We start from the raw sequence: 26,570 nt of genomic DNA on the forward strand, positions 1-26,570 counted from the left end.
GAAAAAGACAGTTACCACTTAAACATCATTTTTGTCCCAAACCTCACACTGCCCTACAGGTATAATAATTTAATTCAGTATACAGTGAAACATTTTAAGGCACAAGTTTGTAAGAAGACCTCAAAACATGCAAAACAAGTATTAAAAGCTCTCAGTTTTGTTTTTAAAGTGTTGCCCAGTTCCTCAGCCCCTCTCTTACGTGAGCCGTGTTCTCACCTTCTGGACCGGTTGACTGCATGGTGACATCTCAGGTTGTCACTGGATGAAGCAGTGAATGTAACTTCCCAACACCATAAAAGAAATTCAGAACATGAGTTCAGGAATTCATAACTTCATTTGATGCCCACAGTGCTGTCTGGTGCCACACAGCAATGGTCTAAAGAATGCATTCATAATACATAAGCCAAGGAGATGGGTTATTTGGGGTTTATTCAGAGATCTATCCCACACTTTTATTCTTTTCATATATATATTTACAACACCAGCACACAAAAGGTTTATATTGACTTTAACATGGCCAAATTAAGAATTTCTCACCTCTCTGATCCACTCTGCATGCAACTTCACTTAAGCTATGCTCCAAGGATATCCTATATTCATACAAATGTATTGTGCAGGCTCTTTCACAGTGTACTGGTGGCAAAATTCTCTATTCATTGCACAGCTGTAAAATACAGAAAAAAAAATACTAGAATTGAGGCACTTGAGAGGGGAAATGTCTGTCATTACTAACACAGACTTCAACTTCAGAAAAACATTCTGTGGTTCTGGTACTTCTCTGCCCCAAAGACAATTGTCAATAACCCACTCTCAGACTATCCTAATGTTTGAATAGTTAAAGTAATCCAAGTCTATCACTGATAGAAGGGAGCTACAAAGTTGCAGTGACTCCAGTGTACTCCATGATCAGATGAACTGGAACAAACTGTGATGTCAGGAACCCATTATTTCAATGCAATTTCCTGAGAGAGAGCTGATCTCCTTTTAAAGAAATTGGGTGGAATTACCCATTCCAGCTTTATCACTCATGCTTTCTGAAGGAGCTGCTCTTTTCTCAGGGCTTCATTTTTCATCTCTTCTGTCATTATAACCTAAATAACCCGTATTCCTTGTGCAACACACTGGCTCTAACGTCAGAAGTGTGCTGAGCACTGTAATTCTAGTGCCAGTGCTCAGTGGGAACTGGGAACTCTAGGCAGCTCTTGTCAGAGGCCCATTCTGCTGCCTAACATTTCACTGCAGCTTGTGAACCTCGGTGGCTTTTATGGAGAACAAAGCATTGTTAAAGCCATAGGTATGTAGTCACTGTGGTGGTCCTTCGAACCTCAAGGAAGCAAATTCTCTGATCAAGTGTCTCTGAACATTATATAAAAAGTCTCATCTAATTTTAGTGTCATAAAACCTTTGCCCCTCTCTGTAAGACAGACAGTAGATGGCAAAGTAACTGCTAAGAGCTTAGGTCTGTTTCAGCTTAAAAAGCTCAGGTGTTTAAATGGACATAAAAAGTACTAAAAGGGCAATGGAAAAGGTAATAGGGAGGTGTTTTATCTTTCCTCACTATACTTAGCCTTCCTAGTCCTTAAAATCCAAAACTCCTCACTCAAAAATAGCAAATGAGGTAAAGATCACATCTTGATATCACTGATGATGAAGTTTTTGGGATCTAATGGAGAAAATGATAACAGCTCAAAACAAAAGGAGTAACACTCAGTTATTCTCATCTAACTTAAATTTTTGTCTGAGGTTCCCCCTTATATTGGAAGAAGAATCAAGCAGCCTCCAAGAGTAATCCACTCATTTATGACCTGAGTTGTCCTCTGGGGGTGCCTTTCTCCATAACAGATCACAGGTGACTGCAGCTCTAATTCAATATTGTCAGTGAAGTGCCTACAGTTCAGTGGAAGCACTTTGGGTCTATTTCTTGCCCTCTGCCCCATGTGGCATTCCTGCAACCTCACAGCTGAGGGTCACACGTAAAGCAGAATCTATAACTAATATAATGTAATACCTTGTTGTACAATTATTCATCTGTCACTTCTTGTAGAGATAAAACCAGTGGGTGTCACTTGTACTACTGTTGACTTTAGAACGTGAGTAAAAAATAACATCCTCTATGTCAAGCAATTTGAAAACAAAGAGGAGGAGCTATGTATTCAAGTACAGTGCTTTATGTTTCCTGCTTTTTTCTGGCACTAGGTGAGACGTGAAAAAAAATTCTAAAATTATAAAATCTCCCCACACAAACCCTGTAGGCCAGAGCCAGGGCTGAGTGTGTTTAGGGACAGGACTGCACTAAGCTAAAAACAAATGCAGAAATAAATAATAAATTTTAGGAGTTTTCATGCCTTAATAACCTAATGAGCACAAGGCACTTGGAGTCATGGGAAAACACAGATACAAGCACTTCAGCCAAATAAGGCCAACCTGTGCCAATCCTCCAGCACAAAGCAGATATAAATATAAATCCTCTTTCTCAAGCACATGGCTCCCATGCCATCCAGTGCAGAATGCATTCCTGGAATATGAAAGAGATATTCTTGGCATCTCTTCCTTGTGCTGTACTGAGTATGGTTGGTGTTTGCAGGACAGATACAAGAAAAGGCACCACTGTGCAACAAGTGCATTTCTGCTGCAGTACAATTGAACACACCAGATCACTTTCCTGTTACCACTAAAGGCCAGGGGCCAATAGGTGTAGGGTATGAAGTCCCACTTCTGTGCCCAGTCCACTTGCTTGTATCCCTCTTGGACTATACTTGCTGGATATTTTCTCCGAGCCTTTCGTTGACTTGCTTCTCTGTTTATAAGCACAAAGCCGAAATAACAAGCACTCTACCATTCCTGCTGTCATTGTTCTTTGTATTCATTCATCCACGTTCCATGTCTCAGACACCTTCCATACTGTATAGATCATCATACTGTATTACTCAGTCAGAGCAGTAATATAAGATGGTAACATGACTCACCTGACTGCATTTTCCTGTAACATCTACCTGACCTGTCAATGACCCCCCTGGTGTTAGTGAGACTCTCAGATGTTCAGGGTAGGTATAAGTAAACCCCCAGGAGGATCAGGATGAAACTAGGAAGGATCTTCCAGAGCTCTTTGCAATGCAGGATTTCCAGAAGCAACTGCTCTCATCACTGCATTAAGCACATATCAAATAATGCCTGTAAATAGCAAGATGCACTGGATCGACTTTCCTAGAGCTCCTGTACTTCTCTAGCAGTACCAGTAGGTAGGCAGCCAACATACTGTCACCTCACTTCAAGAAGTAGTACCTGTCAAGGGTGATATTCTCTGGGAGTGATGTTACTATGTTGGCCGAGTTAGTACTGGGAGAGACGGTCACCACCGTCACTGGAGTGCCTTTCCTGGGGGACACGGCTTCCTGGAGGGACCCAGGTCGACACGGTGGTGAGTAAATGTTGAAGAGGTAGGTTGGGTTGGAAGGATTCTGCATAATTCATGTAGCATACTAAATTCTGCTCTCGTGCCAGTGTAAAGTCCTTCAGTAGTCAGAAGAGCTTCATAACAAAGTCCAAAATATGCAGTAATATAAAAACCAGGAAACTAATAAACATACCTAGATAAAGATATTGATTTTAATGGCCTTAGAATATTGGGGTAACTAAAATGAAGTTGTTATATAGGAATCTTAATTCTTTTACATGTTCACATTTCTCTCTTTTTTCTCTTTCTCTCTTTCGCTCTGTTTGTTAACATTTACTTGTTATTGCTCTACGTTGCTTGCAACCTGTGTATGTTACAGACTGTCACATTTTATTCTGTGAAGTTTTTCTCCAATTCCCATCAACCTGAGCTCCATGTTGGGCAGCCGAGGAGATTACAATACAGTTCTTTATTGCAAAAGAACCAGGAATGTCACAGACTATAGGTAACTTCACTGAGGTTGTGACACAAAACCTGATGCGAGGTATTAATGCAAAGAGTAAGTACTTGGTATGAAAATAGAGCTATTTAGTCAAATTATTTTCTTTTTTTTTCAGATAGTCTGCATGGGAAAAATTAATTTTCATTACTCTCCAGAAGAAAATACTCCCAAACCTACCAATCTAGGATTCTTGTCACTCTCATTTGAAAACCAATGGTGCCTATGTCAACATATCATCGCTCATTTTCAAAGGCTTAAACCCATATTTTCTATGCTGTTCTTCTCTATGCTAAACTTCCTTTCACACTCTCCAAGTCATCATTTCATCATTTTGTCATCCTTTGTCTGTGGTTTAATATATCTTCTACATAATTCTTTTCCTAATTCAATACAGTTATAGCCCCTTCACTCTGAGGACCTGATTAAACAACAAAAAATGAGTCCCCACCCATGGGATTCACATTTCTCAATCCTGTGTGAGGTTCTGTAGCATATAAAATTGATTTCTGTGGCCAAAGATTGTCTGGCACAGAAGCATAATTGTTACTTTGCTGAATGATGTCCTGAGCAAAGCATTTAGTTTTACAATCTTCCCCAATTACTCCCATAAACTAGTTTTAAAGAATGGTAAAAAGTAGCTGATAGACATTCTGATAATTTTCTAGAGGGACAGCATGAAGTTTATTGCTTATTCTAAATTGTCAGGAACTCAAAAATCACTGTAGTCATGTACCAACTCAAGAAAAGCTTATTTGTCTCAGTGTGAAGTTCCTTTACTACCTGATTTGCTGTTATGCTCTGGCCCTCTCTTAATAAGTGAAGAAGCACAGCAGAGTTTCCATGAAGTCCAGCATAAAAGAATACAGTAATTTATACTGATGCAATTGATGAGTGGACAATGAATATTAATGCAGAGTAAACACTATCCAGGCAACTAAAACAGAAAAAACTTGCTAACAAGAGTGGAATTTGACTTCAAGAGACTCAAGAGAGTTGGGAATTTCACTGTAAGTACTTCCTTTGCATGCAACATCGCAGAGAGAAATTACTGAATAACACAATTCCTTAGGTTGAAAAAGCTTTTTAAGATCATCAAGTCCAACCTCTAACCCAGCACTGTGAGTCCACCATTAAATCATGTCCCAAAGTGACACATCTACACAACTTTTAAATAACCCCGGGGATGGCAGCCTGACCACTTCCCTGGACAGCCTCTTCCAATGCCGGACAACCCTTTTGGTGAAGAAATGTTTCCTAATATCCAATCTGAACCTCTCCAGCTACAACTTGAGGCTATTTCTTTCTGCCCTATTACTTGTTACTGGGAGAAGATTAACCCCTACCTGGCTACAGCCTCCTTCCAGGCAGTTGCAGAGAGCGATGAGGTCTCCCCGGAGCCTCCTTTTCTCCAGGCCAAACACCCCCAGCTCCCTCACCCTCTCCTCACAGGACTTGTGCCCCAGACCCTCCACCAGCTCCAAATTTCCTTCTCTGGGCTTGCTCCAGCCCCTCAATGTCTTTCTTGCAGTGAGGGGCCCAGAACTGGACACAGCACTCGAGGTGTGGCCTCACACAGGGGGACAATCCCTGCCTGCTCCTGCTGGCCCCACTATGGCTGATCCAGGCCAGGATGCCCTTGGCCTTCTTGGCTACCTGGGCGCTGCTGGCTCGTGTTCAGCTGCTGTTAGCAGCACCCCCAGGTTGTTTTCTGCCCAGCAGGGTCCCAGCCCCTCTGTCCCAGCCCGTGGCCCTGTCGGGGCTGTTGTGACCCAAGGACAGGCCCCGGCGCTTGGCCTGGCTGACCCTCGCACAGTCGGCCTCAGCCCATGGATCCGGCCTGTCCCGATCCCTCTGCAGAGCCTTCCTGCCCTCCAGCAGATCCACACTCCCACCCAGCCTGGCGTGTCTGCAGCTGGCTGAGGGTGCCTCCATCCCCTCATGAGAAAGATTTTGAACAGGACTGGGCCCAACACAGAGCCCTGGGGACACCACTGGCACCGGCTGACAGCTGGATGGAATCCACTCACCCTCAGTGTCTGGGCTCAGCCATCCGGACAGCTTTTTACCCAGTAAACAGTGCATGAGCACACAATTTCTCTAGGAGAATGCTGTGGAAAACCTTCCCCTCATCCACTAAGCAGGTCACCTTGTTATAGAAGGAGATCAGGTTGGCCAAGCAGGATCTATGTTTCCTAAACCTGTGCTGGTGGGCCTGATCCCCTGGCTGTCCTACAGGTGCCACGTGATGGCACTCAGGACAACCTGCTCTGTGACCTTCCCAGGTACCAAGGTCAGGCTGACAGGCCTGTAGCTCCCCAGATCCTCCTTTGGCCACTCTTGTAACTCAGTGTCACATTTGCCAACTTCCTCAGTGCACCAGTACTACTGATAAAGGATGGAAAGTGGCTCAGTGAGCAATTCCATGAGCTCCCTCAGTACTCTGAGGTGGACCCCTCCAGACTGAAAACTTATGTCTTAGTGCTCAGTGACCATTTCTGGGATTATGGGAGATTAACTCTGCTCCCTATTCCTGTCTTTCATCTCAGGGGACTGAGTACCCAGAATAACACTTGCCTGACTGTTAAAGACTGTGGCAAAGATGGCATTACACAGCTCAGCCTTTTCCTCAACTTCTGTTACCCTATATCCCCCCCCACATCCAATTAAGGATGGAGAGTCTTCTTAGCTCTCCTTTTGTTGCTAATATATTTATAGAAAGATTTTTATTATCTTTCATAGCAGTAGTCAGATTGAGTTCTAGCTAGCCAAATTTTCTCCCTGCATGACTTCATGACATCCCTGTAGTCCTCCTGAGCTGCCTACCCATTCTTCCAGAGGTGAAAGTCACCCTTTTTTTTCCCTGGGCTCCAGCCAAAGCTCCCTGTTCGGCCAGGCTGGTCTCCTTTCACCAGCTCATTCTTTGGCACACAGGGACAGCCTGTTCCTGTGCCTTTCGGATTTCGTTTTTGAAAATATTCAGCCTTCCTGACTTCCTTGCCCATCAGGATTGCCTCCCAAGGAACTCTGTCAACCAGGCTCCTAATGTCTGCCTCAAGAAGCTCAAGGTAGCCATTCTGCTGACCCCCCTTTCTTACTCTCTAAGAATCAAAAACTGTATCATTTCATGATTCCTGTGCCCAAGACGCCTCCAATCATCACGTCACCCGCAAATCCTTCTCTGTTCACAAACAACAGGTCCAGTGAAGTATATTCCTTAACTGGCTGACTAGGGAAGTAAAATCTAGGGATATAAAGTCAATGGAAATTTTCAGATAGCAAGAAGCTCTTAACTCCTCTACAAATCAAAGTAAATATCTTTGAATACTTGAATTCCTACTCTTAATTTCATCATAATCATTTGCTTAGCACAAGAATTGTCAGGCAAAAGTGATGCTGCAAAACCAGGATGCAAAAAGGAATGTAAAATCCTTGCTTTTTTTTTTTTTTTAAGAAAAAGACAGCTGGGAAAATCTGTCCTCCAGCAGCCTCACGGCTGCTCTACTTCCCACTTCCAGATAAGAGCCTCGTAGCTAAGAAAAGCTAGAGCACAGCAATTCTCCACCCTCACCTCAGCTGTGCCACCCCTGCTCCTGTAGCTTTCTGTCACGATCCCAAAAGCCAGGGAAACCCATCATTCCAAAAAGAATTTCCCATTGCCAGCAGAGTGTGACACAGATAATGTTTGCCACAGTAACAACCCTTTTACATCACCAGGAGAGTGTGACAGGACTGAAATACAGAAGAGTGATTAACTCGTGGAACACTTACCAATACTTTCTTCAGGGACCCAGCTGGATTAAAGGTCTCTGCTCTTAGGGAATCTCATGGAGATCCTTCTTCATAAAATTCTTCAGGCAGCTACTGTAAACATCAGTGACACATTTAAAATGAAACTGACCCTCATGTTCTGAAAAACAACCAAAGGGCACTCAGTTGATCAGGAGTGGGACTATCCACAGACAGTAATAATGGCAGTCCCAGGTTTGGATCAGGACTATAAGAGCACTGTTGAGATCTAGAAAAGTGGTAGGTTAATTTTTAGGTGTACATGGGGTTAGGATGTGAAATGTAACTTTACTCAGAGAAGATTTCTTCAGCAGAAAGATCTTCATCTTGCAAGAAACTTACTTTCCTGGCCCTGTTCTCAGTTGCTCCTGCCTGCTTCCTGCCTGTAAAACCCTTCCCTCGGAACAGGCTGCAAAGCTCTGAAGTCACCCAATGTCTGTTTAGGAAAGTTGTAGGTACTCAAGCTCTGTAGTTATCTCTTTCAGTCTTTAAACAGGGGTAGGAGCAAGACTGTCTCTGTTCTTCTGGAGGAAATTGTCAGTCCAAAATACCATTTGACCAAAAACCCAAAACTATGTCTCTTGTTTGCTGTGTTTCTGATCTAGAGCTGAGAAAGCCCCATCTTCTTCAGCAGAATGTTGACAAATCTGCCACTCTGTGTGTGTGTGTGTGTGTGTGTGTGTGTGTGTGTGTGTGTGTGTGTGTGTGTGTGTGTGTGTTCAGACATTGACTCATGGGCGACTATGCTTGGATACCTTGCTATGGATTGTGAGGTTTCTCTCTGCCCTGTTTCAGTCAAAGTTATCCTGTAAATACTGAAAATTATCCCTTCTGAGAGGGGATAATTTCAACTCATCCATTCTTCGGAGTAAGTGACCACTGCACAGGCCTGTAAACACATGAGAGAAGAAGACTTGGGGGTTTGGGGGCACAGCTACAATCCTGAGATGAAGCAATGAGAATTGCTACCACCCCTGACCCCAACATGACTTCTGACAATACCTGCAGTAAGAAGGGTAGGCCACGAATTTGTTTCTTGGCAGCTGTTGAAGAATGGCAGTGTTTGCTCCAGGGAAGAGGACTGGGGTGATTTTCCCCGTGCAGGAACCGTTTCATCATAAGAGTCACATTTCTAAGCATAGATTGAGGTCAATAAACGTGTCATACAATGATGTCCACTGATACTACAAACATAAGGTGCAGTTCAAATAGTTGGAGAGTCAGTGTCAGACTCTTGCTTACAATCAAAACCAGCAGCACTGGTAAAGCCACTGTAACAATTTACAACCATTTGCTGTGGCAAGAGAGATGAGTAATGGAGCAGCAGGTACCTGGGCAGCTCTACTGTGCTTCTCCACAATAAGCAGAGTACACTAATGCAAAATCCAGCCGTTTTCCTAAGTAGGAATATTTTTCAGAATTCCTTCCCCCCATTTTGAAATTCAGCATTTGCTTGGAAACACACAAGGCATTTTAATTTACTTTCCTACAAATGAAGAGGGATGAGATAGGGGGAAAAAAGCAAGTGGAAACCACACAAATGAAGTAGCTGTGACACCAACTACTCACATGGGAAATATGCTGAATACTTTCTTTAGCCTCTCAGTCAAATCTCTACAGGAGAATGTTTTGAGCTGGAGCAGTTAGCTAGGTATTCACAGATAGGACAATTAGGGAGATAAGGTGCCAAGCTGAGAGTCAGAAGATTTTGTTGTAAATAACCTCTTACATAGCAGTAGGCAAGTCACCTCACTGCACGGTAGCTTTACCCATCTGTAAAACAGAGATGATAATATTGACTTCTCTTCATAGAACTGAACCTAAAGAACAAAAAATGCTGTATGAGCCTAATTCAGATTCTGCTAGCAGGGATGGAAGGGCTCATGAGTTTGGTAGGCCAGAATCAACCCTTAGAAGTTTTAAACACCTAGAAATAGTTGTCATTAGTGTAACTGGACTCAGAGTCACCAGATAGCAACGCTTGCATAGTTTTTCTTTATCTGGAGCACTCTCAAACACAGGGTCAGTCTTGGAAAAAGCAAACATGCAAATGGAAACTTAAGAAATCAACCTGAAATAATGTAATTTCATTCCATCTTTGGACCTTATTCCTAAAATTGTTCAGCATGGCAATGCTAGTTAAAACAACGAGGACTTCTAACTGTGGACTGATAGCATCAGTGATGTTTATGTTTTCTTTACTCCCGTGACAGACTAATCATATACTTCCAGAGAATTAGGTGCTGTAGCCAGTGGTTTGGAACACAACTATTCTACTTAGCACTTACTTATATACACCAGCAATAGATGCAGTGTTCTATGCTGGCAATTTCTCTGCTTCCTAAATATTCACCCAAGTTGTCATTGTGGATTAGCATGGCTATCCAGAATGTGATCCCTAAGGCATGGCCCGTGACTGCAATGTTCAAGGGACATTAATAGGATAGTTCAGTAATTTGCCCACATCTCCAGCTACTCTGTTCTCTTCCTCTTGAATGGAAATAAAATAACAAGGTTGTGGAATTTTAACAAGCATAGAGGAAAAATCATCAGTGCTAAGGGACCCTGAAGAGGCTGTAAGAGCAAGTTCTAGCTCAAGCTACTAGAGATTTATAATGCAATTTAAGAAATTAATTTGAGGAAGGTCAATTTTGTTGCATTCAAGCACAACAGAGCCTGCAAGCTGCTTCCAAAAGAATCAATGGCTGTTACCAGCGAGCAGCCTGAGCCACAACCACTCTGCTCAGAGTTGTTTTGAGCTCCTGAAATGGATCAATTTGCCCTCCATCACCATGAATTTCCTTTGCAAACCTGGGCTCAGGAGCAGCAGTGGGTGTCTCAGAGATTTCAATGCAGAGCTCTGCTGACACAGCTGCCTCCCTCGTTTCAGGATTAGAACCACCAGCTTGTAGCAGTAGAGGCTTATGAAGCAGCCCAGTTCCTTGCTCCTCCCCAGGAGGACTGCAGCTCTCTCCAAACACAGTTAAGTGATTTTTAAATACACAGCTCAGTACCTGCAGTGTCACGGTTTCTATGGCAGCCGTGCCAGGTTTTTGTTCAGAGTGGTATTAAATAGCAGTGATTATTATAAACAGAAAGGAATTGCAACTCAGTGAAACCTTAAAACTTTAGAATCCTATTGAAATTACTACAAGTAAGTGTCTAGAAGTATTAAAATGGCCCTACAGCTTTTGCCACATTTTTAAATGTGTTGAGAGACCTAATTATTACATTGCTCACAGAACAAAACAAAACATTACTACATCCCTCTCGGGGGAAATAATTGGCTGATTCTGCACAGAGAAAAATGGAGGCAGAGGTGAGATGTGCAGTAACCGTTTGTGTTGTGACAAACCAGTGACATCTAAATAGAAGAAAAATAAAGGTCTAGAATGCAATTACTGGTGCATGATAGGTGCATAATGAGTGTCACGTACATCTCTGTGTGTGTGTGTGTGTGTGTGTATGTGTATGTAAAGTAACAAACATAACTTGAAAATGCTTCTGCCTTCTACTCATCTGTTGTCCATCAGAGGATCGAAATCATACCTGCAAACCTTACCTAACTGTATTTATTTTTCTGTGAGGCTTGTTTTATTAGTTGGCATCAAAATAATTGCAAAATATCATTTAGAATAAGCTAGTACATGAATGTAGAAGGGGAACTGAAATTAAGTCTGTCCATTGAGTTTCTTTCCTTGAAGACTTGCAGGATCACCCATTGCCTTACCGTGTCTAGGTAATAAGCATTGTGCAACCGAGGTGTAGGATGCTGCCAGTACCACTCAAGTTAACATATCTCAGCTTTGTGGAGCTTCAGAAAGCACATTTTGACTGTCTTTCCTTCCCTTCAACCAAACTACTCATACTGAGCTGTGCCATATTTCGAGTATATTCTCAATACACTAATTTGCACTTTAAAACCATAAAAAAATCCTACACTAAATAGCACTTTAAATTGTTTTATAAATGTAAAAACCAGTCACACAGAGAAAACATATGATTCTCAGTCTATCCTCATGGGAATGTGTGGAGCAAAATGGGCAAATTTGACAACCTATTTTCATTATTTACAGCTAAGAGTAAATTTTACTCTACCTAGTTTCCAAATTCATGGCCTGCTGTAGTGTTTTGTGTGTGTAGTGTCCTGAGCTGGCATTGCAAATACTGTATGTGTTTCAGAGGAGAACATCAGAAAATGGATTGGGTTTTCTTTAAATCTTCTTCTGCTGTCGTATTTCCATCCGTAATGCACTCTGTGTGTCTAAAACGTGTACAGCCATTCTGCATGACTGATACCGGAAATGCTATAAAACCATCTGGGTAAATTTTGGGGAGGGAAAGAGCAGGAATTTCCCCCTCAGTGATACCGCACACGGGTGTAAACCAGCACAAACAGAATATACTCAAATACTCAAACGCAACTCTCAGTCCACTGCCTCTCCAGAGCTCTGAGCGACAGCAGGCTCCATGACAAACAGGTCATCCATGCACCATCCGATGTCATGCAAAAACATACTCTGATTTCTAACCGCGGTCTTCTGCTCGCAGGACTAGGAACCACTGCACGCCCCTTTCTGAAAGGGCCCCTCAGTGCGGACGTACAGGTGGCTGCTGTCACACCTAACAGGATCATCTTTTGTTTCTCCTCCCACTTAACAGACTTTATTTTATTTTGGTGCAGTGCACATGAACGCAGTGTCTAGGACAGATGTGCTACCTTTTAGAGTGTTGCTATAGAAGTCTTTAGCTGTGAACCCTTAATTTGCAGCTGGAACTCTAATAAACAGTGCATAGTGTTTCAATAGCCTTCTGCTTATATGTTTGAAGATTCGAAACTGAATGGTGAGGTGGCCAAGGCGGCGCTGGCAAACGAAGACTGTCCCCACATAGACCAGGCTATTACGCCTGATGAGGGCCTGCCCTTTACCCGCTCTGGCACTCGGGAGAGATATGGACCCTGCTTCCTCTTATCAACCGGGGAATATCCCTGCCCGCCTGATGGAGGAATAAGAAAGGGTATGTAGCTGGGGCCCTGTAACCACGTAGCTAGCAACCAGTTTAATTAACTAAGAGAAAGTCAGCTTAGCTGTAGCACGCAATAGTGCGCTTGCTGTAGAGATGCACGTATGGGCTGGAAACCACCACCTGATGTCTGCATTTGGAGTTTCTAACCTATTTCTTTCAGAAAGAAAAGCCTGAGGAGCTGTAACTACCCTGTGCAGCTATGCTAGGCAGTCGAGTCTTCCAGCTGTACAGGAAACTTTAGTGGAGGATGCTCTACTACGTCCTTAAATTAGCCCATCCCGTAAGGAGAGACCAATTAATGTATCATAGCAATGAAGGTTTGCCACTTGGAAAGCTCAGAGCTTACCAGACTCTGAGGAGCACAGACTTGGAGGTGGCAGACAGAAGAGATAAAACACAAAAGCAAAACATACTCAAGAAAATAAGAAATTTTTATTTAGTGACCTTAACAGAGCACTAAAATAAAATATTTGGATATTCATAACATAGTTCAATAGAGAAAGAAAAGCATGAACATCTGTTGGCACAGGTGTCCTAAAATCAGAAAAGAATCCATCTAAAATCCTTTCATAAATAAATCATTATTAGTTAGTTTCTCAGACTTCTGACAGGTATCTCTCAGAAGTAGTTTGCTAATGACCAGAATAATCTACTTAGCAACAGAAGTAAAATCCCACTAAAAGAGCCTTCCCTACTTAAAAGAGACTGTTTTGCTTAAATAATTTAATGTGAGGCAACCATACAAACCCAAAATTAGAGCTACATCTATATGCATCAAAGGAAAGGGAAAATTGGAAAATAACTCACTCTCTTCAAATCAGTGTTTACCACTGGTGTACTGTATATAGTATAAGATAGAGTCAGTATCTTAAAACTGCAAAGATTGTATGACATAACCATACACTGAGTATGGAGTATGGAATTCCCATGTGCCATTGTATGATGGGCAATAGTTATAGTAAACGCCAGTAATAGATAGTGTATGTATTTATAAGTCTAAAGCTTATCATCAACAAAGATATAGTAGGACCACAAGACTTTCATATGAAAGTATATCCTCTAAAATTTACCTTTGTAGCAAAGCGTTTTACTTGATTCTGTATTGGATAAGCATTGGCCGTGTTCATTCAGCCTGGGCGAGTTCAGGTGGTTCCAGTGGATCAGGGGAACACTCCAAATGGCACATCCTTTGGGATGGGGAATGTATGGTTTTCACGATGCACTGCAACCTCCTCTCGTTCCTGAATGAAACAGAGGCTGGTTGGCTAAAGAGTAATATACGTCAGCATATTGTTGGCCTGTTTTGAAACATGTTGAGAGCATCTTAATTGTTGTTCCAACAGAATTTCATCCATAGTTTGTGCAACTCTCTGTACACTTGCTGAGCTGTTTATGTGCATGCCTGAAAAAGAAGGGGGGGAGGGAGGGAGGGAAACTGAATGCATGCAATTTTGTTTTCTTTCTTTTTCTTCTTTTTTTTTTGTTTTTTTTTTTAATGCTGAGAACAAAGGAGTAGTATCTCTGTAGCAACACATTCAATTCTATGGATTTTGCTGCCTTGTCCCCCTCCTGCCCCACAAAAATACCACAAACCTTAATTTTGCCTGAGGTCACAATGCATGAAGTGGAAGGGAGAGGTATGTGTGAGTGTATGACGGAGACATAGAAAATCCCTCCCACTGACTCTTCTTTTTTTTAGGGTACAACCATGTTGCTGCCTGTAGGATCAATTACATAGCCTGACCATCTTGAGAAATGATGATTTTTTTTTTTCTAATGCATATATTTTAAATTTTTTCTGTATTCCAACGGCCTTTTGAGTCATGTTGCAAGCGATACTACTCTCGGCATGTCCGTGCATGCAGATGCTATTGAACTGGCTACAATGTTGAACCTCATTCTTAGTCCATTCTGTCATTGATCCAATGCTGTACTTTGCATTTTTCTTTTAAATGAAGGTTACGAAATGTCACGGAGCCTTAACAGCATAGCTGGCATAAGTGGAAAAGCGATAGGATTATCCTCAGTGTCTGCGCCCTACAGCTCTCCTAGCCCAGTGAGACGTTCTTGGTCTCCCATCCCATCTATTTTGTAGCATGGATCAGTAGCAGAGAATGGTCTAAAAAGCTTTACTTTCAATTAGCCTATGCGATGTTGCATATAGTCCAGGTGACTAAGTCTGAAGATGCAATGTCTCACAGTAGCACCCGCTGCAAACGGTGTTACTTCTGATGCTTAGGTGACAACACTCCTAAATAGCACTCAGATGACAATAGGCAGGCATTGGCGTAGTACTGGTGGGCCATACGTGCTGCATGGTATCACTACCTAGGATGAAGGGTAGATGCACCAGATGGCTTCCTTCCTGGTGCATCCTGCTAGTATATGCTTATTGTGGCTAATGGTGGATCTACTGGCTCTGTATGGAATGGGTTAGGCGTTTAGTCGATGCTGAAACGTGCCAACGATGGAAGATTTTGCTTTTCTCAGGATATTTTTGAGCCATAGGAACCCTGCAGGAGTTTGAGCAAACAAGCACAGTAGGATGAAACTTTGCATGGGCACCTATTTTAAGCTGAAAGCAATACTCAGACACACTGTAGAGAGGTCTCAGTCTGGCTGACTGCATGGGAAAAAAAATCCTGTTGAAGAAGAATATGGCTGCCTCTGCATGTAGCTATTTCACCTTTTCCTCCTTCCTTTAACACTAAGATGCCAAGCTTGATGTGAAAAGCGCAGGGAAGAAGCTCAAGTACTGATTGTATTCTTTACATGCAGATCTTTGCAAAGAAAGTCCAGTCATTGCTAAATATATGCCAACAGAGGCAGTCAGAGTGACCTGACAAGGCAAGATGGAGATGAACATTGATGGCTAATAAACATCTCTGTGGAACTGTGCAGGCATAGAAGACCTTCTCATTTGGACAAAGTTAACTCGCTCCATGCAGGTTTTATGGATGATTCTTCGTGGTTCTGGAGTTGTACTAGAGATGCAGGCTTTTTCTACGGCCAAAATGTAACAAAACTGTAGAAGATTTTTTTTTTTTTTAATCTATTTTTTTGTTCCAAAGCATGACTTGCATGAAGACAAAAATGAAAATGAAAAAAAAAAAAACAAAAACAAAACAACAAAAACAACACACACACAAGAAACACTGCAAATGTATGATTAAGGAGAAAAAAGAAAAAAAAAGCAAAGTTATATATTTTCTTTCAAAGCTCTTTACTTTTACATACATTGTTGTAGCGAAAATGTAAAACATTATAAAACTGTACATTTCTTTGCTATGGATCGCTTCTTTTTGTATACAAGATAAAGAGTAATGGTTTTAAAAAGTGCAATCAGGCAGTCATCGGTCATATTGACCACGCCTTCACAGTTCATCACACCAACATGGAAATCAAGAACTTTTAATCCAACTAGAAGTGTATAAAAATAAGAAAAACTTTTTCTGTCTGTTTTTGTTGGCATGCTTGTGACACATGGGACCTTCCTTCGGACCTGACAGTAACAGCTGGTTAATTTTCCAGCTCTGGTTATGTTGTATTTTATTGATGTATAGATCCAACGTAAAGACCCTTCATAAATTGTTCATATTAAGTAATCAGTATGAATTTTAAACAAAAGAGGTGTTATTTTAAAACTGGGACTTATAGTACAAAATCAGGAAAATACTCAAGTATAAATGGTCTCAAAGTTTAAGAAACAAGACAACAGCATTGTATGCAATTTAGTACTGAGTAAAATGCATGCACAATGTTATGCAAAACAATTCTAGCATGAAAATAAATTTTGTATCATGGTTTCAGTGCCTGCTGTATAGTGTAAAGGGGAATCCTTTTCTGAAGCAATCAGGGGTTTCCAGAGACTTGCTTCTAAAATCTTGAATAAATACAGTGTTCTCAACAGAAATGTAGGAGAAAAGCTTGGTATTGCTTTGGTTCTACAATGCTAATTTTGGTTAGTAGATAATAAATGAAGCCTGCAAACACTTGATACAACTGATGTCTAAAGAATTCACACCATTAGTAATTTTACAAGGGAAGATTAAAAACCCCTATAATGATCTAGGTATCTTCCTTTTCCCTCCCCAACAATAATAAATGTTTGTCTTTTTAGCTGATTAAATGAATTCAGTTTTTCTTACTTCTTCGGGCCCCGTCCTTCACTTGCTCATCACTGAGCCACACCAGTCCACCTGATCCGAAACAGAAAGAAATCCAGGGGTTCGAGCCGCACTTGATTTGCCACACAAAACATGCACCAGTAAGATCTGAGAAACACAATGGGATTAAGATTCATTTTAGATGCTACAAATGACAACTATGGACTATGTGCCAAGAGCATTCTAGTTGCCTGAGCATTTTTGGTAAAGTATTTCTATAAAGGAAGGATACACACCTTTATCCTCACGAGAGGAACTTCAAAAGAGCTGACAATCTTCTAGGCAACCTACAGCATCTGCAACTACTGATGGGAATGGAAATGTAAAGGAATAGTATCCCTACAGTCTGGAGGAAGTAGAATTAAACCCCCCAAAAAAATCCAGAAGAAACACTCATGGCTCTGGTAAGTGCTAAATTATACACAAAAAAAACCCCAACTGCTGGACCTTGTCGTCACAAAACTCTACTCCAAAAGAAGCACAAGGAAGACCTCAAGCTGTGTTTTAGGAATAGAAGAAAGGCTGTACATAATTAGAGAACTCCTTTGTAGTCCTTGATACAGCATTATGTACTTGATTTCTGCTTTAGTTTCTCCCTAGAACTATTTTTCTCACACTGTTTCTATGCCGTCATTCTCAGATAAAATTCTTACCTCCAGAGGTAGGATCCAGATTCACCCAGGATTTGCTTAATGAACAACTTTTTCTCTTATAATGTATTAAGAATCCAGAAATAGATTTATCTGCCCCATTTTTTATTTAACACTGACTCAAGGGCCCAGTGTTAATTCTCAATTACCATAAGGAATACCAACAATTCAGCCCTGTAAATTCCTTGTAGGTCTTCACCTTCCACTGCACTTTGCATCTATCTGAGCCTCAAAGAACAGGCTGGGTCCGACTGTCATTCTGTGCTACATTTCACATTCCCCACTCTCGTTTTCGTTTAGGTTCCCCTCTCTGCTCATTCTGATTTGAGGTAACCATGTCTTCTGGGAGAATTCTATAAACCCTTCAGAAACAGAACCATCCACTGCCCTTCAAGAGATGCCCTAAAGCTTGAGATCTGTTTGACCCAGAGTTCCCCTCCACAACAGTGGCAGCTCTGTGGGGTGAGAGGGAAACAAGAGAAGCGGAGAATCTCAGAAGCTGTTGCATTGAATCCTAAGGGAAATCTACCACATCGTCCCAGCTGCCTTGCAGTTAAGGAGCTTTTGCTTGGGTATTATGATTAAAACATTAATTCCTTCAAGCCTGCCCCCTCTCCCTACAGGAGCCGCATGCCTTTATGAAAGCATTAAAACTGTCCATGTGGGTAGATTCTGACTTCAGGCTTCAGTAATGCCACCAGCTACTTCTGAGTTCACACCACTGCAAATAAGAGCAGAAGTTGGTTTTGCAGTTCAGTTATACCCTGCCTGTTTCCTGCTGTAAAGGAACGTCTGTGTTTTTGCCTCTGTAAACTCAGCTTTCAGCAATGAGTTCCCAGCTCTAAGAGCCAGTGCTGGCCCTTCATCTGCACCCACTGGCAATTAATAAGTGGCTTATTCATTGCCAACATTTAAAGCTCAACCACACCTTCTACATATATAGCTTTTCCTCTGACTGCATGAAGGTACTCGTTTTTTCTGGACCAACCTGATGTGTTTCCACAATTGCAATTTCAGACAGAAGAAATTTCTGAGAAGAGGTTTCTGCGTTCTCACTCCAACAAAAAAAAAAAAACCCTAGCAAAAACCGCTGTGATAACAGTCAAGCGCAGCAGTCATTAATCTGGATAAAGTGATTTTTCATGTAAATTGCCTCCTCTCTCCCTAAAGTTTCAGGGCCAAAAATTAAATACATCACTGGAATAAATGTCTGCTAGGACAAATGAGCCAACTGAAATACAGAAGAGAGCAAGCAGGGCTAAGGCAAGAGCATTCAAAAAGGACCTGAGCACAGAGCTGCTTACAAAAAGATATCCTGAAGATATTACCCTGCCAGTTTGCATATCCCTTTCATAGTTTCCAAACAAGGCAGCCTACTTTTCTACTTTCCATATAAATCCTGGAAGGAACTTTGCCTCTGAGCTCACACACAAACTACCTTCACTTCAGGAAAACATGCTTAAATTATGCAGGTTATTTTTAAGTCACTCACTTACTTGAGTTTGGATATAAAACCCCTGTCTTCAGGACTCCCAAAGCCTCTGCATTCATCTAGGACTGTAAGTGCCCAATTTTTCTCCTAGTAAAATACAAATTTTCATTTGCAATCAAGAACAATATTTGAATTCAAATTGAACAGAATATTCAAAAACAGGTCCAGAACTGCATCTCTTGACTTTCTTTATCTGCAAAGAAAGATAAGCAAATCAAAAGCAAATGGTATAACAAGATATCTTCCCTGTCTCGGCCTGGCAAAGCCAGGTTTTCAACTCTCAGCATTCACTTGAACATTTAAAAAAACTTCATGCAAGTGCATAGGTCCAAACATCTCCAGGCACCAAATATTAAAAGCGCGTGCTCCAAGGCTTCCCTCGTTTTTCCTGCTGTCCAAGCTAAAGATTCCTTGGGCAGCAAAAGGCAAAATGTTACATTTGTGTTAGCTCAGCTGTCACTCTGAGGTACCTGCAGTGCCTCTGGACTCAAAGGGCTTAGCAGGGATGACACAGCCTGTGCAGAGGCTGCTGACTGTGAGTCACAGCAGCACCACAGCAGACAAGGCTTAAGCCCAGCAAAAGCAGCTCAGCAGGGGCCACGCTTTGCTGGGGTGGTGTCAGAGCAAGTGGGTGACTGGAGGAAAGGCAGTAGCTCAGGAGGTGGGAAACAAGAAGGACTCAGGATGAGCTTGGAAAATGGGTTATGCAAGCAGCAGCAGTGGAAACAGCAATCAGCAGTGAGGGAGAAAGAAGAGCAAGGAGAGAGGAAAAGAATGGCAGTGAGATGAACTCAAAATAATCCTCAAGAGCCACAAGCCTACAAGGTAGAGCCTTGGCCTGGGACTCAGGAAATGGGAATTTTATTCTTGACTCTCCTGTGGACATGCTGGGTTACCTTGGTTGGGCCTATTTAATTTTTTGTGCCTCAGCTTCTGTTTCTGTGACATTATGCTCTTTTTAAGGTGTTCTGATGTCAAAGGAGGAAAAGCCATATTTAAGAAGGAATAGTTATTATAATCTGCTCAGAATTAAGGCACCAGAGGAGAGAAGCATCTCTTCATTATTTAAAAGATGCCATATTTCCCCGTCTGCAGAAGGACACAATGCCCCTGTAGGAATCCCTTTTCTTTTGTACTTTAAAGCAGAGGATTATTATGGAAAATGATGAAGCACCCACACAGTTAAAATGACAGAGCATTTTCATTACTGATTGGCAACTCCTCTGCTGCCCTAATTTAGGTACCACATGTCTTCATGCATTCAAATCAGTAAAAAAAAAGCAAAAGCTAAACTCGCTTGACATTTACAGCCAAAAACTAAAGTCACGTCAGAACATTAAAAATCTCCCAATTCCTGGCCTCACTTCTGAATCAAAAAAAAGTAAAAATGCAGTCTGCTAGCAAAGTGTTCACATATACTTAAAAGAACTGTGGTGACCAGGGAGTACTGGAACAATCCTGAATTGAAATTCTGGAACTCCACTTACAGCTCTCAACCCCAAAACCAGAAGACAGAACTCTCTCCCCAAGACTGCACAGTATCTGGATGATCAGGTGATCTACAGGCAAAGCAGCCTGGAAACAGATGAGGAAGTTGGAAATGAACTGAGAGAGAGGCTCACCAACACAGGAATTGGACTTACACTCCACCCCTACCAACCTGCAAAGGTACACCTGGAAATGAGACAAAAATCCAACATGTCACAAAACAAAAATGCCAGAGAAAATTTTGCAAAATAAATGTCACCCCTGAATTTTCTCCTCTTTCAGCCAGCTTTTATTCAGGAGTAACTACTTTGTTGTTCTTGTTTCCAATCAAGCTGAAGAATGTGTTCTCCCAATAGTCTAAATTTATGCTTCCTCACTCTCCCACAAGGAAACACGTGGTTCATCCAGGCCATGATTCAAATACAGAGACTATTTTCACTGCTGAATATTTTCAGTCACATACTCTATTTCGATGTTTTACAGAGGCACTGATGAGTAAAAACTGCTGCTGCATTAAAAACAGGTGAATGCTGAGACAACTGACTGATGAACCTGAAAGAAATGCACAAGTAGCTCAAGACTGTGCCTGACTTCAGTCCTTTAACATCTAAATGGGTTACAAAACAACAAGGGCTCTACACATGCAGTTCCTCCAAATTAACTTCAAAGGCACATAAGATGCAGACCTACATCTTCAGTTATATTCACCCAGTAGAAGGCCATTTCCATAAAAGCAAAGCATTTCAATTCAAGGCTATTATTCTTGCTAACATAGAGCAAAACATGCAAGATCAGCATTTACTGGGAAATAAGAACAGCACGAAAGCTAAAGCAAAAGAACAAAGCATGTACTACCTCTTTTCTGCACATGTATCAAGATATTGATATGTAAAAAAGTTAAAATGGCCAATTATTCCTGTGTCAGCTGGAGTTGTCAGCAAATTCCATGTAAGTGCCACTTTTCTCTACTGTGCACATTTTGAACCACAATCAAAACCACACAAGATGATTCTCAACCCCAGGCTGTATCCATTCCAAGCCTTTGGAATCTTCAGCTAGTAGTAAATAGCATAAGCAGGACTCAAATACTGATAAAAAATTCTGGAGTCCTTTTTAAGAAAATACCTAGCTAAAAGAAAAAGCCCAAGACTGTGCACCATAAAAATATCAAAATTTCTCAGAATGACCAAGGTCTGTCATTGGCTTGATCTCTAACATGGAAAAAGGAAGTCCCAAAATTAAGTATTTGGTTAAATGCTGGACTAGATCAGAGGCCTGATCAAAACATTTCTGAGTCTGCAAGGTGAAGACAGATGTTGCTGTTTTTGCTGAGGAGAACTGGAAATTTCAAGATGTGCTACGGATGAGAAAAAACCCAAACACTGCAGGTCAACAACTCACATTATTAGAAATAAACAGTGGAAGAGGGAGCACAATAACATCCACAGAACAGAATAGTTTGTCTCTCATCTCACACCCACCACATCGGCAGGCTGGAATGCTGTTATGCCATGAGATTATTCAGTCCTCAGGAGCTGTATCTTGGCTCTGTCCTCCCCCTCCTTTTCCCCATGTTTTAGCTGACTGTATCAGACTCTCTACTGCCACTCATTTAAATATTTTTCCATGGTCACCTTTCTCTTGTACATTCAAACTGATCTCCTTGTCACTTGTCCATCCCTATCTCGAAGTCTCACGACTCAACACATGCCATTAAAAGCACAGTCAAATCACTGTCTCCCACCCTCCCCACAATTTCTCTGTGCTGAAAACACACAGCTGAGCAGAAGCTCCTGCCACTCACTTAGAAGTGGCCTTTGTGGTGATTGCAGATGGCAAGACTAGTCAGACACCAAAAGGACTGCCCACCTGCAGACAGAGATGTCAGTGTCATGTAAGGAGCGGTGACTGGGCAAACCATCTTCCATCTTTCAAATGAACACACTTCAAATACAGAGCCTGGCACGCTGAGCACAAAAGCATCAAGTAACTCAGAATGCCACACCAAGTCAAGTAACATCAGTGACCACCAAGCGGCCCAAACAAATCCCCCAAGAGACAGAAACTTCTGACACAACATCGTCCCACCAACGTTCTTTGAAATGGAACAGGAGCGTCCTGCGCAGGTGCACATGGCGGTTACATGAGTAACATCTGCAGATCTCCTAGGACTTCAAATAACAAAAAGACACACAACAGCTTTCTTCTCCTTCTCCCCCTCCACTCAAAGGCCTGAAAGCTCTCTGGACTGAAGGTCAACAGTTCACAACTTGTTCTCCCTCATGAATGTCAGCTCGCTGGCAGGTTACTTATCTTCCGAAAACAGGAGGGGAGAGCAGCTGCACAGACACTTGCTTAACTTGTTGCAGTGTCTTTTTGTAAATATATATATATAAAAAATAAATTTTGTCAGTTTATTTTCAATTGAACCTGAATGCAGAATGTTTATGTAACAGGTTTCTCGCTTCATTTATCACAGAAGACCTGTTAAAGAACTCAATGAACACTGGGTCTGCATTTTGCCTTGTAGAGACTGACCTCCTCCATGAGGATTATCAACAGGCAACAGTCATAAACTCTTAACATCAGCATGGAAAGTTGTCTTCTTCCACTTGATTAGGGACTTTTCACCGTGTGTTTCCCTTCCTCACAGAGAAAGCCATAGCTGATTTTGTACAGTGCTGTATTCTGCAAACAAAGCCAGTGACATACAAAACAGGTCATTCACTTCTGAAAGAATGAGCAGCAACTTGGTTTTGACATTCAGCCATGTACTTTCTACAATGAATTCTATTCACTCTCTGTACTACAGCAGCACCTAGAAGCCCTGACTGATGACAAAGCACTCACTACGTCAAGAAAAGTCATTACTCCCCAAAGTCTTCAAGCTATATAGGCACAACAAAGGAGAGAAAAACACAGTTCTTGCCTTTCAAAGATGAAGAGCAGATGCAGATACGAAACACCAGATCAGGACCAGGAACAAACTGACATACTCCTTTCTTTCTTCACCTTATCACCCCAAATCATTCTTTGTGTTCCAAAAGTGTGTTCGCGTTACAGGCATGAAAAATTGAAAACAATTTCAAATACCCAATTCACATTTATTTGTTACATAATTTGTTGGACTCCTCTGCAATGAACTGCAGCTACAGCACACACAGTCACAACATGTCCAGTCCAGTAAACCTCATGTAAGGCACATATTGGCTGTGATTAATCAAGGAACAGACTTATTTAGAGGAGATGATTACTGAAGCAAGAGAACATGTTTATTTGGTACACAGATTTTGCAGAAATCACAAATAGAAACCTCAGACAGGACTGTCAAAGAAAGCACGAGAAACTGTTTAGTGCATATAATAGAGAAGCTTTGGTATCCAGAAAGTGGCATTGAGAACAGTCAATAAATATCAACTTAGATAATTAAAAGTGCAAGAGGTCACAGCCTGGAACAGTATATTGCCATTAAGAACCACAACTAACACATGGATTTAAAAAAAAAATTACAATAGAAATCTTAATTCTACATATTTTGCAGAGGACCCATTTGAGGACCCATTATTCTTTTGGTATCTGTAATAGTCAAAATCAGCTTCGCAGACTGCTCAAGTTTCTCATCTGTTCAATAGAAAAATAAAATACTCTTGAAAGTGAAGCCAAGAACTATAACTGATGTAAAAAACGAGGGTGATAAAAAACCCATGCAGCCCATATCATCACCTTAATTCCTTCCCCTCCATGTGTAAGCTGATACATCATTAGAAGATCTTCCTGTCCTATTTCCTAGGAGCCTTTCTCTGAGCATTTTGTAATTCTGTAAGGCTTCTTCCTTGGCAAGCCTGCTTTAAAAATTAAACCACTGTTTAGCAACAGTGGGTCTCATTAAAAGGTGCATTTACTACACAGTAGAATTCTCTATATTTAGCGCTTGAAATACGTTAAATACCACAGCAAACGTGGGTGGTAAACATCCAGTTTAATGGCATCCACTGTATTTGTATGAAAAAAAAACAGTTTTATAAATAGCTTTCAAAATTTTGCTACTAACAGGCAAACCTGTTAGTAGCACTTTACACTTTTTCCTTTCTCCTACAAGCTAGGCCTATGTTCTCTGTCAAACCCCCACCTGGAAAAAGGGCTGTGGGCATGCTGTGAACAGAAATCAGCTGCTGCAAAACAGTTGTGAGAACTGACCTGAAATTATCAGGAGCATTCTGGTCTGCCTTTTAGGCTGGAGAACTTAGAAAATCTTTCTGGTTAGATTTTGATGTCTTCCTATTCCAAGGCAGATGGAAACACAGGAGCTACTTTGGATCAAGCTGTCCTCAGCAGCTATAACTGACTTATGCCTTTTGATAGGAACCTTTTGATTGTTTCTAGGAGCTCTTAGAAGTTTTCCTTCCCTAAGCAGTAGCTTCAGAAACTTCAGGTTTGGTTTGCAAGTTAACGATAACTTAGGCAGGTCTGCATCCCTGTAAATCTATCATAAACTGATGTCTGGCAGAGAGCATAATCGATGAAAAATACTGCTCCTTTCACAGTTTAATCAAGACATATCTAGTTCAAAAGGGCATCATTTTCTCCTTCTGCCAGCCTTGTAAATTATATTGCTTCTTTTATTTTAATCCTAATCTTCTGCTTTAAAAGTGCGTCTGCATCTAGTCACTTGCACTGGCATTTCTCTGTGACACAATTTTCTGAGCTGCTGGGAGCTCACAAGGGCAGTAGAAGTTGGCAGGTGAAATATTTCATGATGTAAAGATACAATAACAAAAACCACCTTTCTCAGACCGTTTCTTCAGAGTGAATTTATACACCAGTAAGCCATTAAGCAGTCAGTTTCCTCCTCAAAGACTTCTCAGAAGAACAAGAAAATGTACATCTGTCTTCAGTTGTATTCCATCAAGGCAGAATGTCTGTAATTCTATCTGTGGGTAAGAAAGTCAATTCCTGTGGCAAGAACCCAGGAAACAATTTTTAAAATATTACAGCTTTTTATGCATAGTTGTTCCTTTGGGATTTAGGAAAAAAAATCTGCAGTCTCCAACTCCTGTGCTAATCATGGGCAGTTCCCCTGCAGTGCCTCTGAGCTACACAATCCAAAGGTGTCCATCCACATCCATGATGTTATGATTCCAGGTGGGCTGGGTCTAGGGAGGAGTTTGACAGAGGGCCATGGAGTGTCCTGCCCCACATCCAATTAAGATCTGTTCTGCACAGCCAAGAGCTTTAACTGGCTTTGGGACACGAACGTTTGCTTCTGTGCCATCGCCACACATCCCATGTTCATTCCATCCCCAAGAGAAGCACTGGCCACCTGAAAGAGAGGACAGAAAATACAGAATAAGCACTACAGAAACACAACAGCTTTGGTTAGTTCTGGGGAGCAGATTTGTCAAGTCATTTTCTGTTTAGGTTCTAAGAAATTCTGCTAAGGTGTGAAAAATATTCTGGCTTTCTTCAAAATGTAAATAAACGCAAATGACTGATTCTCCATCCTGTTCCATACTGTTAGCAACAGAAGAGAGATCAAAATAACAAAGACACTTGAAAATCACTTAGTAAATACATAGTTCAGTATTTATGCAGAGCCCACAGAAATCTCTCTGCATTTTAAGAGCCCTCCCTGAAATGATGTAGAATCTCCTTCCAGTTTCCCCTAATAAGCAGAAGTATGATAAATCAAGAGCAGTGACTTGATTCATTCACAGCATGATCTGCAGGACTGGGGAACACAGTTTAGCCACATTGCATTTCATTCCTAGCTTCAAGTTCACATGTCATCTTTTTCCTTTAAATACAAGTCTTCAATAGCCTGCCCTACTCTTAATCATCCTGCTTCTTCTGCTTGCTTTGACATAATTTCACCGCTTTTATGATTCTTATTTTCCCTCTTTATTATTTATTTTTGTAATATCTTCTCTTTCATATCCCAAATAACAATTAATGTATTATTATTACCCCACACTACTCTTTATTAAAGCACAACATGCAAATTTTGTTCTATAAATGGCTGGCATAATAAAAAATCCACCAAGACCTCCTTATTCTGAACTACAGG

The 26,570-nt window shown here is 41.4% G+C and overlaps 2 protein-coding genes across 7 annotated transcripts in view; one reads left to right on the forward strand and one right to left on the reverse strand.

Moving 5' to 3' along the window:
- KCNC1 (potassium voltage-gated channel subfamily C member 1) overlaps positions 1 to 26,570 on the forward strand; it is a 124,026-nt gene that overhangs the window by 89,897 nt on the left and 7,559 nt on the right. Inside the window, exons 3-4 of one of the 6 annotated variants that reach the window (XM_038138405.1) lie at positions 12,513 to 12,701; positions 14,669 to 16,635. The exons of 1 other annotated variant lie outside the window; for it this stretch is intronic. In XM_038138405.1, the coding sequence (XP_037994333.1) occupies positions 12,513 to 12,701; positions 14,669 to 14,805 (326 nt within the window). In that variant the 3' untranslated portion in view covers positions 14,806 to 16,635. Of the gene's footprint in view, positions 1 to 12,512; positions 12,702 to 14,409; positions 16,636 to 26,570 lie in introns of those variants that run through there. 4 more of the 6 variants (XM_038138407.1, XM_038138408.1, XM_038138406.1 and 1 more) reach the window with 4 other exon arrangements.
- Positions 23,757 to 26,570, reverse strand: part of SERGEF (secretion regulating guanine nucleotide exchange factor) — a 140,295-nt gene continuing 137,481 nt past the window's right edge. The window contains 2 exon segments of the mRNA XM_038138410.1: positions 23,757 to 25,674; positions 25,677 to 25,826. Coding sequence (XP_037994338.1) covers positions 25,637 to 25,674; positions 25,677 to 25,826 — 188 coding nt within the window. The 3' untranslated portion in view covers positions 23,757 to 25,636.

The sequence above is a fragment of the Motacilla alba genome, chromosome 5 (genome assembly GCF_015832195.1).
Source record: "Motacilla alba alba isolate MOTALB_02 chromosome 5, Motacilla_alba_V1.0_pri, whole genome shotgun sequence".
In the NCBI taxonomy this organism is placed as follows: Eukaryota; Metazoa; Chordata; class Aves; order Passeriformes; family Motacillidae; genus Motacilla; species Motacilla alba.